General features: G+C 54.2%; 2 protein-coding genes across 2 annotated transcripts in view; both read right to left on the reverse strand.

The window, feature by feature from the left end:
- Window positions 1-327: 327 nt before the first annotated feature.
- Window positions 328-9,808, reverse strand: Apeh (acylaminoacyl-peptide hydrolase). Its single transcript, XM_048334825.1, has 22 exons — window positions 9,713-9,808; window positions 9,505-9,637; window positions 8,389-8,515; window positions 7,903-7,990; window positions 7,731-7,806; window positions 7,476-7,639; window positions 7,186-7,323; window positions 7,006-7,097; window positions 6,885-6,925; window positions 6,675-6,796; window positions 6,222-6,282; window positions 4,690-4,787; window positions 4,095-4,146; window positions 3,238-3,326; window positions 2,663-2,801; window positions 2,196-2,279; window positions 2,023-2,103; window positions 1,564-1,652; window positions 1,267-1,457; window positions 1,045-1,147; window positions 846-952; window positions 328-736 (listed from the first exon to the last, which is right to left on the reverse strand). The coding sequence occupies exons 1-22, from the start codon at window positions 9,722-9,724 to the stop codon at window positions 631-633; spliced, it is 2,193 nt and encodes a 730-aa protein (XP_048190782.1). The 5' UTR covers window positions 9,725-9,808; the 3' UTR covers window positions 328-630.
- A 7,036-nt stretch (window positions 9,809-16,844) lies between these two features.
- Window positions 16,845-24,786, reverse strand: part of Bsn (bassoon presynaptic cytomatrix protein) — a 64,601-nt gene continuing 56,659 nt past the window's right edge. Inside the window, exons 7-12 of the mRNA XM_048334477.1 lie at window positions 21,335-23,390; window positions 20,205-21,031; window positions 19,972-20,071; window positions 19,261-19,392; window positions 18,946-19,000; window positions 16,845-17,725 (exon numbers count right to left, since the gene is read on the reverse strand). Of these exons, the coding sequence (XP_048190434.1) occupies window positions 18,960-19,000; window positions 19,261-19,392; window positions 19,972-20,071; window positions 20,205-21,031; window positions 21,335-23,390 (3,156 nt within the window). The 3' untranslated portion in view covers window positions 16,845-17,725; window positions 18,946-18,959. The remainder of the gene's footprint in view (window positions 17,726-18,945; window positions 19,001-19,260; window positions 19,393-19,971; window positions 20,072-20,204; window positions 21,032-21,334; window positions 23,391-24,786) is intronic.

A 24,786-nucleotide genomic window follows, 5' to 3' on the forward strand; every position in this document is an offset into this window, starting at 1 on the left:
TAGAGGTGTGAGCCACCAGCGCCCAGCTGAATTGGTGATTTCTTTCTTCTTTTTTTTTGTGCTGGAATGAGGTGCATAACTTTTTCTGCTCAAGGCTGGCACTCTACCACTTGAGCCATAGCTCGTTCTGGCTTTTTGCTGGTTAACTGAAAATAAGAGCCTTGTGGATTTGTCTGCCTGGTTGGGCTGGCCTCGAACCGTGATCTTCAGATCTCAGCCTCCTGAGTAGCTAAGGTGACAGGCGTGAACCACCAGCGCCCAGCTTGTGGAGCAGTTTCTAACTGAGGGGACTAGGGCAGAAAGAGCTAGCTTGGTGCAGAGTCCCAGTTGAGTAGACCAAGACAGAGGCTGAGCTTCTTACCAACCCCTTCCCCTCTGACACTGGAAACAGGTAAAGCCATGATGGCTACAACACAGAAGACCCAGGCTCTCTGGGGGGGGCAGAGGCTGGCTTGGAACCAAGCTGCAGTGTCCTCATTTATTAAATGATGATGGAGGTAGTTTACATTCCTCCGCCCACCCATGGAGTCCAGAGTCCAGAAAACCTCTTGGCTTCTCTTGCCAGCCCCTGGAGCTCCCCAGGAGCGGAATGGGACATGGGTTGACCAGCTCACGCAGAATGGCAGGACTTCAGCTGCCCAAGTGTGTGCGTAGCCACAGCACGACATTCATGAAGCTGTCAGACTCCACCTCCACCTCTGACAGTGCGTGCGCGCTTTTAGGGTAAAGCAGGAGCCTGTGGAGGGGGAGGGAAGGGGAGGATGGGGTAGCACCATCTGGGCTTGGAGGAAGCCTTCCCCTGCTCACTTGCCCAATGGCTTCCAGGGCTATCCCGTGGCACTCACCGAACAGGCACATTCCGGGCCTTGAGGGCACGATAATACTCTATTCCCTGCCTGAAGGGTACCCGCCGGTCTTCCTGGCCCAACATCAGTAACACTGGTGTCTTTACCTAGGTGTCAGGGAAGGGGCACAGCGGTGTGCTAAGCTGGGCTCTCGGGTTGGGTTGGGTGGCAGCATGGAGAAAGGAGGAATACTGGGTACCTGAGCGATGTACTTAATGGGCGACTTGTCCAGCATCTCTGCCCACACACTGAGATCAGGCAGGGACTCGTGGCTGTACAAGAAGCCAGTCTCCACCACACACCTGCAAAGAACCCACGTTGTGCCAGCCTGAGGAATCCTGGGGTGACCTGCTAGAGAGGGGCGCTCCCAGGGCATACGGGCTAGAAGTGGGGGACAGGGACGAGCGCGTTAGAGACTCACCAGTCGGGGATATCGGTGGAGCCCAGCATGGAGGCAATGTTGATCACGGGGTTGCGGGCCACACAGGCACGGTAGGTCTCTGGGTACTGACCGATCAGGTGGCACGAGAGGAAGCCACCGTGGGAACCACCCATGAGGGCCACACGACCTGCATCAAAATGCTCCTCCTGGAGCACCTGCTCTACTGCGAACTACAGGGCAGGGCAGAGCGTGCTGTAACCAGCTGCCTGCCCCGCGGGATGAAAGCGTCCAACCCGCCAAGCTGTCCAGAAGCCCAAGACCCCCCCCCCCTGCTACCTGGACATCCTTCACATCCTGGTGGCCCACATTGCCCGGGAGGGAAAGGATGCTGTCCTGGCCAAAGCCCGTAGAGCCACGATAGTTCACTGAAGGTGAGGGACAGGGCAGTCAGGCAGTATTCTCAGCCCCTGGACGCCATGTTACATATCTGGGAACCCTGGGAGCAGCCGTACCCACAGACCCGTCAAGGGGCAAGTGAGCAAGCCATCTGCGTCTGCTACTCAAGAACCACAGCATCCTTTCCAAGGAAGTCTCTCAAACTAAGTCACCTCGTCACCAGGCCATGGAGCACTTGTTGGATCAGAGCAGTTCCTGGGTTACTGGTCACTAGAGAAAATAACCAGACCACAGAACCCCTCCCCCCTCCCCGGCCCCCTCCTCCAGCTTACACCAATCAGGCCCACCTCATCATTCATCCAAACCCAAGGAGAGTTGTAGGGCCCCTCCCTTGCTCACCTAGCAGCACTGCAAAGCCCATCTTACAGAGCATGGCTGGGAATAGCATCCAGGCAGCGACAAAGGATGAATGAGGTCCCCCTGTACGCAGGGTACAGCCAGTCAACCGGGCCAGCTAGGACCAGTGGGGGAGGGGGAGGGGAGGGGCACAGGGTTTTAGGCAAAGTGCCTACCGTGGGGCATGACCACCATGGGCACCTGGGTCTTATCTGGAGGATGGTCGGGCTGCAGAAGGATTGCTTCAAAGTCAAGGCCAGCTGCAGGGAGAGGGTAACAGGAAGCAGGATCAATGCGAGTTCTCATTCTCAGGGGCTTCCCTGACAAGACCCCCCGTCCCCCTGCCCATCTCTAGCTATAGGTCTGGGGCTGACCTGTGGAACAGAAAAGATTTAGTCAAAGAGCCTCATTGACACAGGACAGTATTCTGGGTGCTGAGGGGGGAGGGGGTGTCACACAAGCCTTGTATGAGGTCTCTTTGTTTTCTCATCATAGATGATTTGGCCCGATAGTACCCAGTGCTGAGAACCAGGCGTTCAGATGCCCGGATGGCACTGCCCATGACCACAGAATAGTGGAGAGCCTAGGAAGCTCAGCAATGTGAGCCAGTAGACAGAAGGGCAGGAAGGGTGGCCCAGCTCACCATACTGCGTGTTCTCTTGCTCTGGGGGTGGCTGCAGTACCCGGATGCTCCAGTGGATATCGGAAATGGGTTCAGCCTCCTCCAGGGACACCCATAACACCGACTGCTCCTTCCCTGCAGGAGGCAGGAACCCCACTTTCTGCCAAGGGGAAGGAAAGTGTAACAGGTGACCTGGCTGTCTTCCCTGACCTTCTGTGTCTGCCCAGTGTAGAAGACGGGCAGCACTAACCGCCCATCTTGGTCTTTCTGCCACTTGGGCCACAGCGCCACTTCTGGCTTTTTCTGTGTATGTGGTACTGAGGAATCGAACCCAGGGCTTCATGCACGCTAGGCAAGCGCTCTACCACTAAGCCACCTTCCCAGTCCTGAGCATGGACTCTTGTGAGTGCTACATACTCAAGGTATTCACATGCAGACATCAACACCCCCCTACCCTGCCCTCCTTAGCCTCTAAGCACTACTTTCTACCTGTGCTTTGTAATGGCAGAAGACTGAGCATTCCCCCTCCCCCCCCCCGCCGTGAATTGCAAACCTTATGAGCCATGGTGGGCTAGGTCCACACATCAACAACTTACCAGGTTTGGGGGTAGGCTGGGTGTAGAAAACTGTGCTACCATAAGGTCCCGGTCAATCATAAGCAGTTTCCAACTTCCACCTGACCCTCCTGGAGAAAACACAGGCTCATGAAGTACCATGAAGGGTAGCCACCTTTCCCTCTGCTCTCTGTAGAGAGAGCAGACTCTTCAGGGAAAGTGTCCCATCCACCCAGAGAAGCACCCCTTACAAACTGCCCTGGGTGAGGCATTTGCCTGGGTGAATGCTCAGTCCCTGGTTTATCTGGTAGACACTGGCTATGTCCAGAACTGCCAGACATAGCAGGCTACACCACATTCTACCCATCCCTCAATGACAGCAGTGTAAAGGGATAGCAACTGGGTCTAGGGTATGGTGTGAGGGCCTAGGTAGTAGATTTAGGACAAACTAGTTGCTTTTCAGTCTATTATGAGTAGGGAGACTCAGGGCAGATTGAGAATTCAAGACATTTCAGGGGCAGATGCTATAATGAGTGTGAGAAAAAAAATAGGATCTTAAGATGGTGGAACTGTCTCTGACTGGGATAGGGCATCCCAAGCTTGGAAAGGGAGAGGGAGGATGACTGGCAGATCTTGGCAAAAGAGAGGTGTGTAGGGTTTAGGGTAGGGGTGGGGCTTCGAGTGGGGGTGGGGCCAGGGCACAGGGGATTGGAGGCTGAAGGTCTTGAAGATGTGGTGTATTGGCTGGGACAGGGGCAACATGGGCCGGGTCCTCAGAGGATGTAGTCAAGGCTGTAGAACACTCAGTGGGGAGAGTGTTACTGCTGGCCCACACTCTAAATCATGGCTGGCTGGCTCACCAGCTCTGCCCTGGCCTCTACTGCGCATGCCCTGCTCACCAGCTGTTAGGGAGACCACACTGCCTGTCTGCGTGTCCACAGCAAACAGGTCCTAAGACAGAAGGGAAAGATACATGAAGCGGTGCATCTGGGAGTCCCCACCTCCTCTCTCTACCCCCTTGGGGATGATAGGGCCAGGCTATGACCATAGACACCTATGTGTAATGTCTACCCAGTGTAGTTAAGGAATAGCCTGAGGGCTGCAGTTCAACTCTCAGCCCACCACAACTTTATTGGGAGTATTCCTGGGCAAGGCAAAGACTGCCATGGAGTTTGTGCGGGAATCAAATGGTACATCCCCAAGGACCCTGGCATGGTTGTGAGTGCCTTCACCTCATCCCTGGGGAAAGGGCTTATTCTGTCTCTGCCAGCTTCTAGGACAGTGCATTCAGGAACTCATGAGGCAGCTCTCTTGTCTCTTGGCTAGAACAAAAAGGCCAAAGGCTTTGCGGTGGGGTACCAGGGCAGCTAGTCCTTCAAGGGGCCGGTGAGACCTAGAGTTGGGTATTTCCTCGGGGGCATGCACTGCTCCAGGTCCTAGGCCTCTGGTAGCTGGTTGTAGGAGTTGCTTCTCAGCACAGTTTGGGGCCCTTACCTGCCGGCTGCGCTGAGCAGAGTCAAAGACCACTCTCTGGCTGTCAGCTGACCAGCAGCCTAGAGGCAGAAGGCTGCTGTAGATCCCAGAGAAGTTCTCTGCAAAGATGGGAAGACTAAGTCTGTGTCCAATCATGCAAGTTGAAAGGATCAAGACCGTGGAGGGAGCAGGCTGGACTACTGGGGAATTAGCCAGGATACCTATAACTTAGGGAAGTCCCACAAATCAAGTCACCCGTGGTGAAGAGGAGCTGACTGAGTTGGGGGGCGGGGGTTGTGGAAGGACAGAGGACTCAGAACAGGCAGAACTACTAGGAGAAAATGTCCTGAGTTACTTCTACCGGGCTTTTGGCAACATCAAGTGCCATAACCATTGTAGTGCTGAGAACAGCACCTGCCGTAAGGGCTCCATAAATCCTGCCCTTTAATATCATTCCTTATTTAGCCCTCACTATGACCCTACGAGGAAGGTCAAGATAACCATTCTCTTCACAGCTGAAGAAATGGAAGCTCAAGGAAAACCCAGGGTCCTGTCCAAGAACACACAGCTCATTTGGGGCAGGGATGAGATTCAGATCTAAGTCCTTATCACTTCATCTCTAAATCCCAAACTGAAAATAACAGGCCATCTCTGTCTTCCTCTCACTTTTTTTTTTTTTTTTTTTTGGTCAGTTGTGGGGCTTGAACTCAGGGCCTGGGCACTGTCCCTGAGTTCTTTGGCTCTAGTCTAGTGCTTTACCACTTTGAGCCACAGCTCCACTTCCAGTTTTTAAGTGGTTCCTGGGAAATAAAGCGTTTCATGAACTTTCCTGCTGATGCTGGCTTTGAACTGTGAATCTTCAGATTTCAGCCTCCTGAGTAGCTAGCCAGGATTATCAATGTAAGCTACCAGAGCCTGGCTCTCTCGTTTTTGTTGGTGGTGGGGATTAAACCTAGGGCTTTGTACAGCTTTAGCACTTAGCAGCCACCCCACTGTAATCCTGGAGCTTTGTCTCCTCAACTTGGCCCTTGGACTTCTGGAATTTTCTGAGTGAGTTCAGAAAGCAAAGCTTATGTCTTTGGGATGGACCAGATCCCAAGCAGAGCTTGTCAACACTAGTATTTATAAACACCTCTTAGCCAAGTGCCACTTTCCCAGAAGACCATTTGACTTGGCCTGGACAAAGCTTACTGAGGTGGTGTAGAGGGCAGGGTAACAGCACCCCTCAGGCCTGGAGCACCCCCTTTGCCATCTCAACTTTAGCGGTACTCTGTGCAACCCACTTGAAGGTGATGATTCTCACCAGACACCAGAAAAGACAAGAAGCCTAACTGTGAATGTCGATACCAGAATGAGAGTGAAATCCCTAAGCTCGGCACTAGATGGCGCTGCTCCCCATGGAGGCTGCGCACAGGGCTGGCCCAGCGGAACCCCGGAAGGAAGAGCTAGGCACAGGTGGAGCTTTACAACAGAATTCACAGACAGCAGAACTCAGAGTTATAGGCTCCACTGAACCCCACCCCCACCCCAAGCCAGGGACCCCCCCCCCTCACCTCCCAGCTGCCGAGGCACAATGTCCACCACCACTGAGGTGACCTTGGTATACCAGTCATACTGCAAGAAAACACAACGGTCAGGCCCACTAGGGAACGGGTAATACCCTCAGGACAGAGATCTGGATAGCTTCAGGGAAGCAAAGCTGAGCCTGATGTGTTTCCTTTTTTATTTGCCAGTCCTGGGACTTGAACTCAGGGCCTGGGCACTGCCCCTGAGCTTCTTTTGCTCCAGGCTAGCATTCTACCACTTGAGCCACAGAGCTACTTCCGCTTTTTCTGTGTATGGGGTACTGAGGAATCGAACCCAGGGCTTCCTGCATGGTAGGCAAGCACTCTACCACTAAGCCACCTTCCCGGCCCCCAAAACAATAATCTTCATTATAAACTTCAGCATAGACCAACCTGGGCTACTCTGACCATATCCCCACCCCACCCCCACCTCCAGCTTACCAGGCACAGCTGGCTACACTGATGATGAGGGACCAGAGATGGGTACTGCAGGTAGACAATGCGACACTGATCTGGGCTCAGCCGAGGAGAAGAAACAGCCAGGGAGTCACCTGAGAGGAGTTCTGAGCCACACAGAGAAAGGTCAGAAACCCACACACTGGCAAGGCTCATGTGTGACAGCAATACCCCCTGTGGGCCGCAGCTACTTACCACATTTCCCCCCAAGGAGGTCCACGTAGTACAGGGCTGACCTACAATGGGCAGAGAGGCACTCAGCTTCATGACTGCACCGCGCAGGCGCCCCCCGACCTCATCCCACCCACATCCTTACCTGCGATTGGTGCAGAAGCGGATGCCTAACCGGAAGGGCTCGTGCCACCAGCCCACAAACACCACACCTGTGTCCCCCGGGGCCCAGAAAGCCTGTCAACAAGACAAATATGAGCGAGGGGGCAGTCGTTCCACAAGGCATCCAGACGCTAGGAGAAATATAAAGCCAATGGCTGCTAACCTGTCCAGGGGATACATTCTCGGGGACCCCTTCAAGCACCGAGATGTTACCGCTGTCAATATCCAACACGCAGAGCACAGGGATGCTTTTAGAAGCCATGCTTTCTCCCCAGTCTTCATAAAACACAAACTGGTCCCCCTGAGAACACAGGAAACTCAGCTTGTCTACACGGCACTGGTGGGCTTCCTAAAAGTCAAATGGCTCCCCAATTCTAGTAGGGGCGGTGTGGAAGGGAAACACACGGAGCCCCAGGGATGTTGCAGCCTTTGGTCTGGCCACACCACAAGCACCTTAATGGTTTGATCTGGCTTCTTCAACCTGGCCATCTCGTCCTCGCTGGCACTGATGTCCAAGGCTTTGGTCTGAAAGAAGGACTCCGCTTTGGGGCGTTTTTTCTCTGCCACATACAACAAGTGTGTCTCCGAGTGGGACCAGGATAGGCAGCCAAAGCAGTCTGGGGTACAGGGACGGCTGATCAGGAAAGAGTTCGGGGTGAGGGCTATCCCTCCTGCCCATCCTGCCTGATCACCAACCAAGTGCCTCACCGTCCTCATAAACAGGCCCATGTTTCTCCAGCGCGGATAGGTTGAAACTTTTAAGCTTCCGATTCTTCTCCCAAATCTGAGGGAATCTGAGTGTTAAGAATGGCCCCCTTCTCTCCACAAAGCTTTATCTGTGAGGCTGAGTTCTTCTATCACCCACCTACGGCAGACCCACCTCCAGAAACTGCTTCTCCTCCCCAGAGCTTCCAGCCTTACGTAACACAGCTTTCATGGTGCCTGATGGAGATTCTCTGCTGAGCATTCTGAGAAAGACACAGAGCAGCAGGTCAGGATTGCCTCCCACTCCAAGAGTTCTGTGCCATGTCCTTTCTGGTCATACCCTCTTAGACACGATTCTTGCAGCTTGGATCCCATACCAGTCCTCGGAGTACTACTAGCCTTAAAATCATCCTTTCTCCTTGGTTCAGGGACTCTACTCAGATTCCCAGTCCTGTATGGGCTCGGAGGCTGGGCCTGAGTTTGTATTAAGACCCCAGTGCTTATCAGACTATGTTCACGGAGATCAAATGAGCACCCAAGGGTCAAGCACCTGGCACTAGGCCTCCCTCTGGACCCTACCCACACCTAGGTGTATGTGAGGTATTCGTAAAAGGCTGACATAGTAGACAGCTGGCTCATAAACTTCCTCCCTGGAACTTACTCCCCCCGAGTCTCCACACTGTTGCCCGCAGGCCCTGCAAACACCACTGAATCGCCATCATGAAACACCAGGTACTGGCGGCAGAATCGGATGTTCTCCATACGTTCCAGGTCCCTCTGGGTCCACTCTGTAAGGAAAGGCATGAGGCTGCTCAATTTGTCTTGGCCAGGAAGGGCCACTACCCTTTTCACCCAAGGAGGCCCAGATCCAATCAGTCTCTCAAGACAAGCTGCAGAAAAGCTGGACCACACTTGGCCAAATCCAGGCCTGCAGCGTCTCGATGGACTGCACAGAACTCACTGCAAACCCCAGCATCCACTCTTTTTTTTTTTGGCCAGTCCTGGGCCTTGAACTCAGGGCCTGAGCACTGTCCCTGGCTTCTTCCCGCTCAAGGCTAGCACTCTGCCACTTGAGCCACAGCGCCGCTTCTGGCCGTTTTCTGTATATGTGGTGCTGGGGAATTGAACCTAGGGCCTCGTGTATCCGAGGCAGGCACTCTTGCCACTAGGCCATATCCCCAGCCCCAGCATCCACTCTTGGATCTTAAGAGCAGTCTGCCAGGTGTGCGAACAGAGTGGCAAGGGAGAAACCCTACAAAGCATAACATCTTGCCGGCTGCCAGTGGCTCACGCCTGTAATCCTGAGATCTGAGGATCGCCATTCAAAGCCAGCCAGGGCAGGGAAATCCATGAATCTCTTATCTCCAATGAACCACCCAAACGTTGGAAGTGGAGCCTGTGGCTGTCCCTGAGCGACTTTTGCTCTAGGCTAGCACTCTACTACTTGAGCCACAGAACTACTTATGGCTTTTTCTGTGTATGTAGTACCAAGGAATTGAACTCAGGGCTTCATGCATGCTAAGCAAGCACTCCTACCACCAAGCCACATTCCCAGCCCTCTGATTCTCTTAAGTGATGCACTCTGGGGCACTAACCAGCAATGCTAGCAGAACTTTCCAGATACCTGTGTGCAAGGAACCAGGCAGTGGGGGGGAGAGGGTAGGAGGGGATGCCCTCCAGGCCTCAGTCTCCACACACTCGTGTGTGCACGGTCCAGCAGTGAGTCCCCCCCGGCCCCTCCCACTCGCCACCACCCGTACCCCTCTGGTCCACACACCGGTGTGCACAGTCCGGTAGCGGCCCCCATACTGCGTGGTGACCTCCGGGCCCAGGCAGGCGGCGCTCAGCGCGGGCTGGCGGCTGAGGCCCCGGTACAGCGCCACCGCCTCCTCGGGCTCGCTCAGCAGCACCTGCGCAGGAGACACATCAGGGTCAGACTCGGCCCGGGTCGCGGGGACCACGGGGGCCGCGGGCCGAGCCCTCACCTGACGCTCCATGGTCTGCGATCCCGGGAGCCCGAGTTCCTGAGGCCCGGAAGGCAGGCCGCGCCAGGGGAGGGGCGGAGCTTGGGATGGCCCGGGCTCGGCTTCCGCCAGAGCCCCGAGGCGCCCGGAAGTGGGCGGGGCCTGGAAGGCGCCCGGGAAGAAGGCCTGGAGGGCGGGGCCTGGGAGGTACCCCGGAAAGGGGCAGGGTCTGGGCTGGGCCTCGGAAAGGGGCGGGGCCGGGGAGGCGCCTGGGAAGAAGGCCTGGAGGGCGGGGTCTGGGAGGCACCTTGGAAATGGGACGGGGTCTGGGCGGCGCCTCGGAAAGGGGCGGGGCCGCGGAGGCGCCTGGGAAGAAGGCCTGGAGGGCGGGGTCTGGGAGGCACCTTGGAAATGGGGCGGGGTCTGGGCGGTGCCTCGGAAAGGGGCGGGGTCGGGGAGGTGCCTGGGAAGAAGGCCTGGAGAGCGGGGTCTGGGAGGCATCTCGGAAAGGGGCGGGGCCTGGGAGGTTCCTGGGGAGAAGGCCTGGGGGGCGGGGCCTGGGAGGCGCCTGGGCGGGAGGGGAGGGAGCAGGAACCTGGACCCTTCATTCATTCATTCACTTATTTAGTTATTTTTGTTGGTCCTGGGGCTTGAACTCAGAGCCTGGGTGCTGTTCCTGAATGCTTTCTTTTTTTTTCTTTTGCTCAAGGCTTAGTGCTCTATCTATCACTTTGAGCCACAGTTCCCCTTCTGGCTTTCGGGTGGTTCTTTGGAGATAAAGAGTCTCAGGGACTTTTCCTGACCTCGGGGTTGGCTTGGCACACAATCCTCAGGATCTCAGACTCCTGAGTAGCTAAGATGGCAAGTGTGAGTCACCGGCGTGCCCCGCTGGCCCGGCAGCCTGTGCCTTTTTGTAGAGGTCAGGCTGGACAAGTGGGAAGTCTGGTGGGGGGACAGGGGAGGGGGGGGTCTATGGATCAAAGCACCCCAGCCTAGGAGAGAGGATGTCAGACCAGTAAATACAGGAGTTAGTGTATGGGCCAGAGGGAGGGGGAGGAAGGAGCAAGGTGGGTGGGGACCGAAGCTGGACAGGTCAGTGATGTTAGCAGCTAGGTCCCTAGAACGTTCCAGGGGCCCTAGAGGAATGCAGACCAAATGATCCTCGAAGGGAAGGGCAGAAGCTGAGAACTGTGATCCCCGAGGATCAATGAAAGCCTGAAGGAACCAGGACCCTGCGGAAGCCAGAGCCTGTCCACGTGTGTGTGGGTCTCTCCAAGCTTCGGGGATGATTGTGAGGTCCCCACCTGCTTTGTGATAAGACCTTCACCAGATGGTGCCAGGCCCTGTTTTGGCCTGGGTGGGAAAGGTGCAGGGACGTGCGGAGCAGAGGCCTTGTAGGTCAGATGCTGAGCTCTCAGGCTGCTAGCTGCCTCTGGTTATCAGTCACCAATCCTGTTCCAAGAACTATCTGACCCTGCAGCCTTTACCCACCCTTTTTTAATGGCACCCTTGGGGGGGGGGGAATCCACAGTCCTGGGTACGTGGCACAGGAGGCAATGGAAAGTGGGAGAGCCAGGGCAATAATAACCCCAGTCCCCTTTGTGTACCTGAGCCTGGCTGGACTTTTCACACCTCAGAACCCAAGTTCCATTTACCTTACCTTACGGCAAATGCCTTCCTACCTAAGGATCTTTTTATTTATCCATGTTTTCCAATTGTCTAGTGTCTCTGGGGTTATTCTGATCGTCTAGAGGAAGAAGAAAAGATCTGGCAGTCATGAAAAATTCTGGAGTTGAAGTAAGAGCAAGACAGGCTGATAGAAGGTTGAGTGGCAGCACCTGCTCACAGTCTCCTGGGAACCTGGCCTGAGAAAGCTGTATGGAAAGCCATGATATCTCAATAATCTATGCAGTAAACTGCTTGCTTCAGGTGGAAACTCATATTTGAACACACACACACACACACCCCCGCCCCGGCTTAAGCACCTTTGTGGAGGGTCCTTTTTTTTTTTTTTGCCAGTCCTGGGTCTTGAACTCAGTGCCTGAGCACTGTCCCTGAGTTTCTTTTGCTTAAGGCTAGCACTCTGCCTTTTGAGCTACAGCACCACTTCTGGCTTTTTCTTTTTATGTGGTGCTCAGGGCTTCATGCATGTTAGGCAAGCACTGTACCACCAAGCCACCTTCCCAGCTTGACCTATTGTTTTTGAATGCCTTGGTATGAACTCAGCCCCAGTGAGGGTAAGCACTTGTGCAACATTGCACTTTCTTAGTCTTACCCTTTGAAGTGTGGGTCCAATTTGTCATAACTTTGAGGATTGACTCCTTTGACTAAACCACTCCTTTAGAAACCAACCCAGAGACAGTCTGCAGATTGTTTATATCAAGTCCTTTTTATTCGGATACCACAGAAATACCTTGTCACAATACAAGGGGGAAGGGACACTGAAGTACCACGAGTTCTCACAGAGCACAGGAGGACGGCACATAGTTCACAAGGTTCATGTGGAGGACTCGGGTCATTGCACTTACAACTGTAAACTTGTTTGTTTGACTTTGTACAGCACTCTTCCCTCCCTCAAATAAAGGAGAGAAGGAAAGAAGAAAGGGAAAGGAGAGAAGAGGGAAGGGAAAAGCCAAAACAAGACATGGAAGCTAGAGGAAAAGATACTGAGTGGCCATTACTCTCCAGGGTACTGTATGTGGAGAGGAGCTGTTTTTGACCCCAGAGACTGAATGAGGCAGACACACACACACACACACACACACACACACACACACACACACACGTTCACGTGCATACTCACAATATCTCACCACTTCCATGGCTCACCTGTGCCATCCCCCGTGCTGGCACTCAGGGAGACAGAGATGGCATCTCCAAGGAGTTTCATTTGATTAGGTCTATCCCTCTGGCCCTGTTGGAGTCCATGACGACAAGTATTTACAGCATGGGTAGGGGAAAGGAGCAAAGGAAGGGACGAGTAGGGAAGACTGCACTGTCATGGTGAAAGACTTGCCTGGAAATTCCCTACAGGCTCCAGAAACAAGCCAGAGTTACTGCCTCTGCTGCTCTTTCAGTGTGGGCCCTGAGATCAACATCTCTTCTGCCCAAGGAACTAAGACAATGGTGGTAGGGGGAGGGCTGTCACTACGGAGTGATTCATTGGGCCCTCAAGTGGGAGAGCAGAGAACCCTTGCTTTACGATGCTGGGGAGGGGAGTAATGGGGAAAGCTTGGATTATATACCCCCAGAGTCTTATTACCCATTGGGAGATTTGCCTATTCCTCTCTGTGGGTGCTATGTCCTCCAGAGTCATAGCTATAGCCACACCAGGGCTAAGATACCCATGACCCCGAGGCCTACGGCAGCCATCTTTTGAGTGCCAGTGGTGTGTCCTGTGGGTATGGTGAAAGATAAGAAGTGGCAGATGGCAGAAATGTCTAACTCAAAGAGTGTTTGGCCAGCAAGGGGACCAACTTGGAGCCTGCTGAGGGCGGATGGCCTAGTGCCATCTTCCTGACCATTAGTAAACTAGTTTTGGTCTCTTAAGTATCCAGCCACTAGGCACATACCACAGGAACCTGGTCTTTGGTAGCTAGACTTACTAGATAATGGTCTCCCTCAGCCATTCTCAGATGTTCTCGCAGCTCAGGCCTGATCTCTGGGATGGGGAAGGTGGCCAGAATTAGGTACAACATATACGTAGGCAGCTTCCTGTTTCATCCACAGCTGCCAGAAGTGGTCCACGATCCTTCCTCTAAGGAGGTGTGTAGGCCTTACAGAGAAGCATGGGAAATGTAGACCCCTGAGAAATGTGTGGTGCAAACCAGAGCACTCTATCTGGTGATGGTCGCAGCCTATCTCTGCCCTTGGAGTGGTACCTCATCGGGAAGGGGCAGCCCGATTTTTTTCTAGCTTAAGACTGGGTAGGAAGGGGGGAAACAACATACAAATAGAAATTCTCTATCAAACTTCCATAACGTTCATACACTTACAGCTTGTGCAGGCTCCTATCATTGTATCTACTCTGGGGTTTTCTTTTCTTTCTTTCTTTCTCTCTCTCTTTTTAACCTATTATCCTGGTAGAGAAAATGGCAGGGCATGTGGGACCTCTAACTGCACACTCAGACAACTCTGGGCAGGTCCTCACTAGCATAGGCAGAAGTCAGCCACAAGTGCTCCTAAAGGAGAAGAGGTGCGGAGGCAAAAAAGAACTCCAAGCAGGAGGGTCAAGCATTGAAAAATGGATGAAATCGTGCAAAGAGGCTGCGAGCTGCGCATGCTCCACTGCAGGGCAGGCGGGGACTCACCTGACAGCAGCGCGTCCTGCCACAGGTCAAACATGCCACAGACTGGGAATCGCACACACGCACGCGCACGCACGCGCACACACGCGTACACAAACACACACACACAGTGGGAGCAGGGGCCGGGGTGGGGGATGGGGGGGTGATATGAGCATATCTATTCAGTTTCTCAATTGCACGTTTGCAATTAATTCCTTATACGTAACATGGAAATTTATTTAACTATTAACAGTTGTCTTTGAGGGTTTGTTTTTTTTTTTATATTTCATTGCATAGAACATTAGAGATGAGACTTGTGGCTGTACCAGAGCTAAGGGAAGGATTTTGGGGGGAGGACGGCTGGCCTGTCCATCAGGCGATGGACAGTGAGCACATTCCTCGACACAGGCCTCTGGGCCTTTCCCTCAGCTGGCAGGAGCGCTGCCCCTCTGCTCTGAGCACACCCACTGGTGATGGCTTAAGAAGGACTAGAATTGCACAGTAAACAGAGGCGGGCTGGGGGGCGGCCTCCCTAGACCTTGCCCTGGGGTTGTGCTCTTGGTGGCCTGCTGCCCCCTATTGCTTCTAAATCAACATTTCTCCCTGTGCTGATCAGGGGCAGAGCAGAGAGGAAACCAAACCATCAGTCACAAGGGGAGAGGCAAGGGATGAACCAAAAATAAATAAATAAATAGATAGATAGATAGATAAATAAATAAATAAAAGAGAGAGAGAGAGAAAGGAAGAAAAGAAAGAAAGAAAGAATGTTTATGAGGTATACACGTAAATCAAACTGGAATGATTAAGGCTGTTCTTGAAATCAAAAGAAATCCCCAGGTTGTACGGATGAGGAGCCGGCTGGTTGAAATAAGGAGGGCTGGGATGTTCATGATGGCTGGGGGTGGGGGATGGGGATGGGGATGGGGGGGGATGGCTTTAAGGTGATGGCTGGCATGCCTAGAACATGCTGCCATCCATGGGCTGGGAGACGTCTCAGCCGGCGCCCACGCTGCTTGTCGGTGCTATGGCCTCTTGTTTCAGCGATGAGACAGTGTTAGGTCCTAATGTTTGTAAAGTTCTCCCAACCCCATGCTGGTCACATGGAGATGTCCTCCAATGTCACCCAGAGGGCAAAGGGTGAAAGGTGAGGGGGAGGTGGGGGGCAGGGCCCTGTGGCTACCGAAGGATCTGGGCCAGCTGGAATGTGAAGGAAACGGAGGAAGCCCGGAGGGGGGGGGTAACCCCCACCCCAGCCCTCAGTCAAAGCTCCTCTCTCCAGGGCTGTGGAAAAACTTCTGGCATCTCGGAGGGAGGGCTGTTGGGTGTGCCCAAAACTCTGTGTATAACGCATCGGAAGCCTGATGGGCCAGACCCGCAGAGAGGCCGCTGTGGGGGGGAGCCGCAGACAGCCACAGGGGCAGATTTCAGGCGTGGACATCTCCCTCCCCAGAGACAAGCTGGCCTGAAGAAGACAGGAGCTCTGGGAAGACAATCAAAGCTTTCCCCCGGGGGTGTGGGGGGGGGGGAGAAATGGTCCCCACTTGTCCAGCTGGTACTTCACTCAGGCAGCTGCTGTGAGTCTTTGGGCCAAGGGTTTGCTAGATTGTAGATGCTTGGGAAAGATTTTTTTTTTTAAGGGAGGAGAGAAAAAGAAGGGAGAAAGGGATGGAGGGAGAAAAGAAGAAAAGAAAAAAGGGTTTTGTCAAGAATTCTGGCTACCTGCTTCCCCCCGCCCCAACAGCCCCACATTTCTTTCAGATATTGCCCACCCTTCTCCTTGTCCAAAGGGAGTCACAGGCATGGAGAGACAGGTGCTGGCAGACTGGAGGCCACAGTGAGGACAGGTAGAAAAGAACCAAATCTGCCAGAAAGGGACATAAGTTTCTCTCTCTTTTTTTTTTTTTTTTTGACAGTTATGGGGCTTGAACTGAGGGCCTAGGTGCTGTCCCTGAGCTCTTTCAGTCAAGGTTAGTGCTCTACCACTTTGAGCCACAGCACCACTTCTGGTTTGTGAGTGGTGGTTCATTGGAGATAAGAGTCTCACCAGGACTTTCCTACCCGGGCTGGCTTTGAATCACGATCCTCAGATCTCAGCCTCCTGAGTAGCTAAGGTGACAGGCGTGAGCCTCTGACACCTGACTCTTTTTGTTTTCTTTTGGGACAAGATCTCCCTGTATTGACCAGACTCACTTTTCTTTTTACTTCCTTTCTTTCTTTTTCTTTTTCTTTCTCTCTTTTCTTTTTTTTAGGTCCAAGACTGGGACTTGAACTCTGTGACTAATGCTTTCTTTCACTCCTTGGCTAACACTCTACCGACAGAGCCATACTTCTAACTCTAAGGGTTGGTTATTTCTTTTTCTTTTTCTTTTTTGACCAGGCTCACTTGAAATGACCTGCTTGCTGATTTCTGAGGCCTGCTATAGATATTGCATACATGTTTTCTTTCTTTCTTTCTTTCCTTTTTTTTTTTTTTCGTTTTCTGTTGGTCATGAGCTTGAATGCTGGGCCTGGGCACTCTCCCTGAGCTCTTCAGCTCATGGCCAGTGTTCTACCACTTGAGCCACAGTGCCACTTCCGGTTTTCTGGTGGTTCACTGGAGATAACAGTCTCGCAGACTTTCCTACTTGGGTTGGCTTTGAACTGTGATCCTCAGATCTCAGTCTCCTGAGTAACTAGGATGACAGACATGAGCCACCGATGCCCAGCTCATATATATATTTGGCCAATCCTGGGGCTTGAACTCAGGGCCTGGGCACTGTCCCTGAGCTTCTTTTGCTCAAGGCTAGCAACTCTACCACCTGAGCCACAGTGCCACTTCCAGCTTTTTCTGCTGATGTGGTACTGAGGAATCGAACCCAGGGCTTCATGCATGCAAAGCAAGCACTCTATCACCAAGCCACCTTCCCAGCCCTGTTTCCATATTGTTAAGGCTAAAGTGGCAAAGGATAGGGAGGGAAAGGCCGCAGGGCTATGGGGTGATTAGAAGTGGTCCCTGCCTATGCACATAGTGTCAGCAACAGCCAGGCTATTCTCTCTACCACCCTGAATGAGGCCTTTCTCCTCTCACCCCCACCCTTGGCCCTGCAGAAGTAGGGCCCAAGCCAGGGCCCAGGCAAACTCCAAGAGGTGGCATCCCATTCTACTTTGGCCACTGCAGCCCAGACAGAACTAGGACCCTTCTCCTTCTGTTGTCACCCCAGGATGATCTAGTCTGGGGCTAAGACTGCTTGGCCGGTGACCCCTTTTTCCTGTATGTCCTCTTTCTGTCTGCCTCATTTCCATCTATAAGCTACAAGTTCACCCCATAAAGCCAACAATGTCTTGTCCTTATGATCAAAGTTTCTAAGCTCTGCAGAATTTGGGGACTCTGGCAAAGGGCATCAGTACCAGGAAACTGACATGTCTCCCACAGGAGCCAATGGCCTCCCTGTTCTCCAAGATAATTCTGGACTCAGTGCCTAGCGTATAAAGCTCCAGTTGTATGGTACTGTGTTGGCTTCACTTGGGGGCCCTTTCCCCATCTCAGACAGCATATCGGCCTGTGTCCCAAGGGGCTATTGGAGAAGTCCATTAGGTCCTTTGTAGAGGGTGGCTCATTCACCCCGGCCTTGACCCCCTGCGCCCTTCTCTGTCCCATCCCACCTTGGTCAACACTCACTGTTATACGCAGAGTCCAGAGCTGCGCCCAGGCCTTGCACTCCAGAGATTTTTCCACAGCAATGATATCTCTCTTTATGTCTTTAAGAACCTATGGAGCATTTACAAAAGAGCATTTGGAAGGAGCCCTACGTACATCTTAGGTCAGCTCACAGTGATGAGAGCACTTCAGGGAGATAAGAAATAGAAAGACAAAGAGCTGGACACCAGTGGCCCATGCCTATAATCCTAGCTACTCAGGAGGCTAAGATCTAAGGATCACAGTTCAAAGGCAGCCTGGGCAAGAAAGTCTATAAGACTTTTTTGTTGTTGTTGTTGCCAGTCCTGGGGCTTGGAACTCAGGGCCTGAGCACTGTCCCTGGCTTCTTTTTGCTCAAGGCTAGCACTCTACCACTTGAGCTACAGCACCACTTCCGGCTTTTTCTGTTTATGTGGTGCTGAGGAATCGAACCCAGGGCTTCATGCATGCTAGGCAAGCACTCTACCGCTAAGCCACAGTCCCAGACTCTTAACTCCAATTAACCACTAGAAAACTGGAAGTGGCGCTGTGGCTCAAAGTGGTAGAGTGCTAGGTTTGCACAAAAAAGCTCAGAGACAGTGCCCAGGCCCTGAGTACAAGCACCATGACTGACAAAATAAAAAAGACAAAGGACACTGGCTTCGTTTCTTGGGGCCTTCTACTGAGCTTGCTTCATGTCAGAGGCTCTGTAAACAAAGCCTTCTTTTTCCTCTTTCCATATTCTCATTATAGTTCTGGTTCATACCATCCACTAGAGACTAGATTCTTTTTTTTTTTTGGCCAGTCCTGGGGCTTGGACTCAGGGCCTGAGCACTGTCCCTGGCTTCTTCTTGCTCAAGGCTAGCGCTCTGCCACTTAAGCCACAGCGCCACTTCTGGCCATTTTCTGTATATGTGGTGCTGGGGAATCGAACCCAGGGCCTCATGCGTACGAGGCAAGCACTCTTGCCACTAGGCCATATCCCCAGCCCCTAGATTCTTTTTTTTAAAAAAATTTTAAGTATGTTTATCTTTATGATATATTTTACATCAAGCACTTGAATCAAAATTCCAATCCCTGGGTTTTATATACATCTTTTATAATTACATCTACTCATCATGTGAAAATACACATTGAACTAAGCCAGCTAATGAATAAACTAAGTAAAATAACTGCAGGATCAGGTAGATCACATTGCCACCGTGTTTTAGGAAGACTAGATTCTTTTCAGAGCACCCACGCTTGGGACTTAGAGACTCGACCCTCTGGTAACTTTATCCAGGAAAGATCAGGTACAGGCCACTCATACTCACCCTGCTGGGCACGGTCACCAAAATGAGGAAAATTTTTTGCCAAAAGCAGAGACAGCTGTGACATAAAAGAGGGAGAGAAATGTGAGGAGACTGGACCAGACCCCCTCCTCATCAGGGCTACTGGGCACAGTGAAGCCAAACTCAGCCAGAGGGGACAGAGGACTGCCCAGCAGTCTACTGGGTAGTAACAGAAGGTTCTCTGGCTGACCTAGGTAACGGGGCCTGAACTCATCTCACAGACCACCCCCGACCCGGTAGAGGAGAGCCCTGGGGTCGGCCACTGGGGTGATGGCTCTGGCCCCAGGCAGGGCTTACCTTCAGTCAGCTTTCCGGCTTGCTCGGCTGCCCCACCCGGGAGGATCTTGGACAGCACGCTTTCCCCATCAGCACCTGGCTGACCAGCAGGAGCCCCTGGGGGCCCTCCGGGCCTGGCTCCAGCCTTCATACCTATGGGGGGGGAGAGGGGGAAATACCATCATCATGCACCATGCCTTGCCCAACTAGTTCAGGGCATGAGGGAGAGAGGAGCCATGGGGAAACCTGAACGCAGGTACCCCATGGAGTGGAAGCATGAAGAGGCTACAGGTATAAACAAAGAAATGGAAAGGGAAGGGGTAAGAGGAAGCAGGGAGGAACAAAAGGATGATGGAAGAAAGGCAACAGGATGAAAAGGCAGAGGAGGATAAGAAGGCAGAGAGGAGGGAAAGGAAAGGAAGGGGAGTATACAAAGCCATGGTCAGCCTGCTACTTACCAGTATCTCCCAGATTCTCTGCCTAGAATTCTTTGAGCCCTCAGATCCCAGTGTTGGTGATCCCATTGGCTCATTCTAAGCTCATTTTCTTCTGGGAGATCTGCAGCCCCATGGGTACTCCCCCTCTCTCTTTTTCTCTCTCTCTCTCCCACTGGGTACCTTCTTGGGGATTCATGAAGGCATGCAATGGGGGGGGGAGCATCCCACTGTCCGTGGGTACGAACGGAGAGAGCAGTGTGGGTGTCATGAACACAGCTGAGTAGTAAAGGCTTACCTGCGGCTCCAGGTCCTGGTGTTGGCTGGGCCTGAGGAGCCCTCCCCTGTTGGGGTGCCTTGACTGTCCCTTTAAGGCCATTTGCCTGCTCTGCCCGTGGCTGTAACACAGAACCTATCGCTGATTGCCTGCCCGCCAACCCTGCCAACGCCCTGCCTGGGAGCCAAGCCGGGTGTTGAAGCTTTAGTTGCGTCTTTGCAGGATGGGACTCAGGTACGGGGAGCCCTACTTACCGGTCCTGCTGGCTGGGGGCCCGGCGTGGCCGTGGGACCTGGCTGCGGCTTCCCCGTGGGCTGACTGGCAGCAGGAGCTGAGGCCCTGGCGGTTGGCTGGCTCTGCTGCTGCAATCGAGCCTGTGATGGGACCTGCTGGGGGGGAGGTTGCTGCCCAAGAGCTTGTTGCTGTTGCTGCTGCTGCTGTTGCTGCTGTTGCTGCTGCTGCTGCATCTGTGGCTGCCGGGATGCTGCCCCGGAGGGCATCTGCCTCGATGGCGGCAGCTGGGATTGCTGGGGCCCCGGAGCTGCCTGCCGACCTTGCAGCGGGGGCTGTGCTTGGGGTTCTGGCTTTGGCTGCGGTGCAGCAGACCCAGAGTGGGTCTGCCGGGAGCCCTTCTTGCTATCGGAGGCATGATGGTAGGCTGATGGAGCCCGGGAGGGCTGGGAGTACTCAGCAGAGCTGGGGTACACGGGCTGACCCTTCTTCGGCATGGCTGGGGCCGAGCTTGGCTGAGAGTGGGGCCGGACCTCATGGCGACCCATGTCTCGAGCGTGTGGTTTGGCAGCACGCCGTCCAGGCTCCTCCCCGGCATGGCGGCCTGAGTGTCTCCCGTGGTCACTGTGGTGCCGGTGTTCCTTGGCTGAGGCATGGCGACCTGGGCCGCCCTCATCGGGAGGCCACAGGCCTTCCTCAGGGGGCTCATCGTAGTCATGGTAGCTGTGCCTGGCAGGGCCTCGCTTCTGGGAGGAGGAGACTGTATGGCCCCCATGGTGCCTAAATCGGTCAGAGCGGGCATCCCGGGGCTTATCGAACCAGTCCGTCTCCTCCTGGCCCAGGTGATACGCTTCAGAGACCAAAAACAGAACACCATCAACCCCCTGAGCTGCCTGCAGGGGAGGCCTAGCTGAAGCCATGCAAGGAAACCGGACAGTAGGTACTAAGCCACAAGCAGATCACTAGGGCTCCAGCCCCACCTCCCACAACCAGAAACCCAGGAGCAGGTGGAACAGACAAGGGCATCAAGGCCCATGGATAGGATGGCCAAGCCAGACCCTGCTGGCATATTTTGGGGCTCAAGGCCCTATATGCACAGGCAAGGCCCCCCTGTGGCTGAGCCTCTGCCGTAATCACCCTTAGCCGCCATTACCTTCACTGTCAGAAACCACGCAGTGGGAATCATCGAGGATGTAGCCCTCCTCACGCTTATAAGTATGGGTCCGTGGTCCATCCTTGACGTGTTCCTGGACGTCAGGCATAGAGTGGCTGGAGCAGAACTGTGGACAGGTGTCCCCAGGAGGGAGGGTACCCCCAGCGGGACGAGGCCGCCCCAGGGGGCTGACAGGGCTCTCTTCCTCAGAGGCCTGGCTTCTCATGGGGGGCCGTGCCCGGCCATGGGCCATGCTCAGAGAAGAAGGCTTGGGACCTGCCTTTTGAAGTCGTTCCACAGTCTCGCGTTCCCTTTCATACCCTTTGCTTCGGCCACTGTAATCGTGGCTGGAGAGCTTCTCCCCACTATAGGCAGAGGTCATCCGGGACCGGCTGCTTGCACTGTACATGCGATCATCTTCCTCGGCTGCATCCCGGCTGGACACCCCGTAATACCTCTGCTGCTCGTACACATTCTTCTTGAGCCCATAGGTGATTTCATCCTGGAACTTCCTGCCCCGAGACGCTAGGCTGCTGCTGACGGCAGGTGAAGGGTAAGAAGCCAGGTCCGACTCGACATCCTTGGCCTCTTCGATGGGCGAGAACTTGGAGATCTTTTGCTCCATGCCCTGCTTCCGGTGCTTGCTACGCTTGGAAGAGACGGCAGCTGGGGCCAGGCTTTTGGAGGGGTGTTTAGGCCCCACAGGCCCCGGGCCGTACTTCTCTGCTCGAGCTCCATGTCTGTAGTCGCTGTCACCATAGTAGTGGGTGCTGGTGGATCGGCCATTGCTCTCCGTGCTCCGGTGATGCCCCACCTTCCCACGGGGGTCATACGAGTCCTCCTCAGACTCCTCCTCCCCTCTGCCATAGCAGCAGGGCAGCGTGGGTGCCTCAAGGACACTTGGTTCTCCAGGCTCCTTCCCAGGGCGCCCACTGCTGCCTGGCCCCAAGGGCTCCAGCCGCTGGCTGTCAGGCCCACTGGGGGTGCTCTCCTTGGTGAGCTCGCTAATGTCATCGATCATCACATAATTCCGAGGAACGTTCTGTTCCAGATTGGTGTAATGGGAGTCCGAGGGGTAGGTGGGAGCTGGGCTCTGGCTCACACTGGCCCGGGGAAGCTCGGTGCTTTTGCTCTGCTCATAGCCGCTGCTCACCGCTGCACCACTGTAGCCCATTTCAGAGGAGGCAGATGGCATGGTCGCCATCGTCACCTCATAGTTGGTGGGGACTTTCTGCTCCAAATCAGCCAGTGAGGTCTGACGGGGCTTCTGCTGAGAGGCCCGGCTGTCGGCTGCGACTGGGTAACCGGTGCTCTGTGTGGTTGGCATAGGTGTTTGGGCTGTGTAGTGGCCTGGAGGGCGGAAGGCCTGCTGGGTTGGCAAGCCAGGCTCGGCTGAGTAACCAGTGCCAGGAGGGTAGGCAGGGGCTGGGTATGTGCTGGGGCCGGAGTAGGCGGGAGGCTGGTGGGCTGGAAACCCATTCTGAGTTGGCCCACTACCGCCTGTAGCGTACTGTGGGGTCGGAGGTGGGAACCGGCTCTGCTGGAAAGCAGCGGGGCCGGACGGGGTGATGGGCGCAGCGGCAGTGGCCGCAAAATCCACATACTGCCCGGTGGGGGTCGGGCACCCCTGGAGACGCAGCTGGTTGAGCTCGCTGTCAGACAGGTAGTCACGATGCCCGCTAAGGCCACGTAAAGGCGGATAGTCACGGCCACCCCGGTCTTTGGCCAAAGACTCTTTGCGCTGGGTGATGCCCAGCTCGAGGTACTTGAGCTTGGCATCGATCTCCTTCTCTTCCTCATCCAGCTCTGCCTGTTTCTTGCGCAGCTTAGTGGACTCGTGCTCCACCAGGCGCAGGTCCCGGTCCAGCTCCCGGAGAAGGCTGGCCTTGGTAGCAGGGACGGTGGTGGGTCCCGCCAGCCCTCGCTGCAGCAGGCTGGCTGCGTACAGCTGGGGGGGGGCCTGGCCAGCCAGGGGAAGGTGAACCTCCTCTGGAGGGGGGCTGGGCAGTGTCCGCTTCACCTTGCGGGCCAGGCCGTTGGGTGGCAGCGCCGACACCTGAGACAGAGGGAAGGGTGGGCAGCACTGAGACCCAAGGTGTGGGTGACTTGGTAGGGCGTAGGGTAGAAGAACTCAGGCCTGGGTTGGAGCCGGAGCTGGGCTCTGCACAGTTGGGGGCACTAAGTGACCAGGCAGCCTTAACGCTTTACCCTCCCACCCGCTGGCCTTGGTTTCTTTACCATGGAGGGAATGCCTGTTGATCACTTTCTAATGCTTCTCCTTGCCAGAGTTGTGAGCACCAGGTGTTGGAGGAGAGGCAGGCTACCTTCTGTACTCTGAGGCGAGCAGACAGGCCTGGCTTTGAGTGTAGGACTTTGCATCTGGTAGGGGCTGAGAACAATGAGGAGTATGGACAGGAAAAGTGTAATGGGAGATGGTGGATCCATCCGGCTCTTCGAGGACTGAATCATGAGTAGTAAAGATACACTGACTATATGTTAGTTGGTATAGGCTCAGAGGCTTGTCTTCTACATCCTACCTTGCTCCATCTCTAAGGGGTACGTTACTCAGCTGCCTGCCCATCCTCTTTCTCCAGTGCCCTGTGAAACTTGCTGACATATTCTCTTGGCTTAGCCTCTAGCATCCTCATACATTCCTCAGTCAAGCTCGTTGTTCTGTGGGGTCCTCCCTCACCCCTTAGTCCTCCTCAAGCCCTCTCTCTAGCACCATGGTTGCCTGCTCAAGTCTCCCTGGCAATGCCCTCCCTCGCACCCTCCTCACCTGCCCCAGATGCTCTGCACTGCTGGGAAGGTCTACACGCACAGGCTGTTGAATCTGGTTGAATCTGGGTCCTCCCTTTATCTCTAGCTCCTAACCTTCCAGGGTGCCTCCCCACTTCTGGATTTCACAGAGCATCCAAGCCTTCAAAATCTACTAGGTGGAAGGAGTGCTTGCCTCGTATGCATGAAGCCCTGGGTTCGATTCCTCAGCACCACATATATGGAAAAGGCCAGAGGTGGTGCTGTGGCTCAAGTGGTAGAGTGCTAGCCTTGAGTAAAAAGAAGAAAGGCACAGTGCTCAGGCCCTGAATCCAAGCCCCAGGACTGGCCAAAAAAAAAAAAAAATCTACTAGAGACAGGCACCAAGAATCTTGTCACCTCCCTAAGTAACTACATAAAGTCCTCCCACGTGCTGTTGCCATGTGTTATACAATAAATAAATGGGCTGCCAAAAATCTGAGAAACCAAGGTAGGCTTTTAGAATGTTTTTAGCTCTGAACTCCTTACTCTGTTGTCTCCTTTTTTTTTTTTTCTTCTTTTCAATTTTGGCCACACACCCGTGAATACCCATCACAGCCTGGACTCACATGGTCAGACCATGAGACTTGTATGCATGGAGCCAGGACCACTTGCTAGATTACTGGTCTTATCCTCCTCCCTGTCTACGTTTACCG

Source organism: Perognathus longimembris, chromosome 26, assembly GCF_023159225.1.
Source record: "Perognathus longimembris pacificus isolate PPM17 chromosome 26, ASM2315922v1, whole genome shotgun sequence".
Lineage (NCBI taxonomy): Eukaryota > Metazoa > Chordata > Mammalia > Rodentia > Heteromyidae > Perognathus > Perognathus longimembris.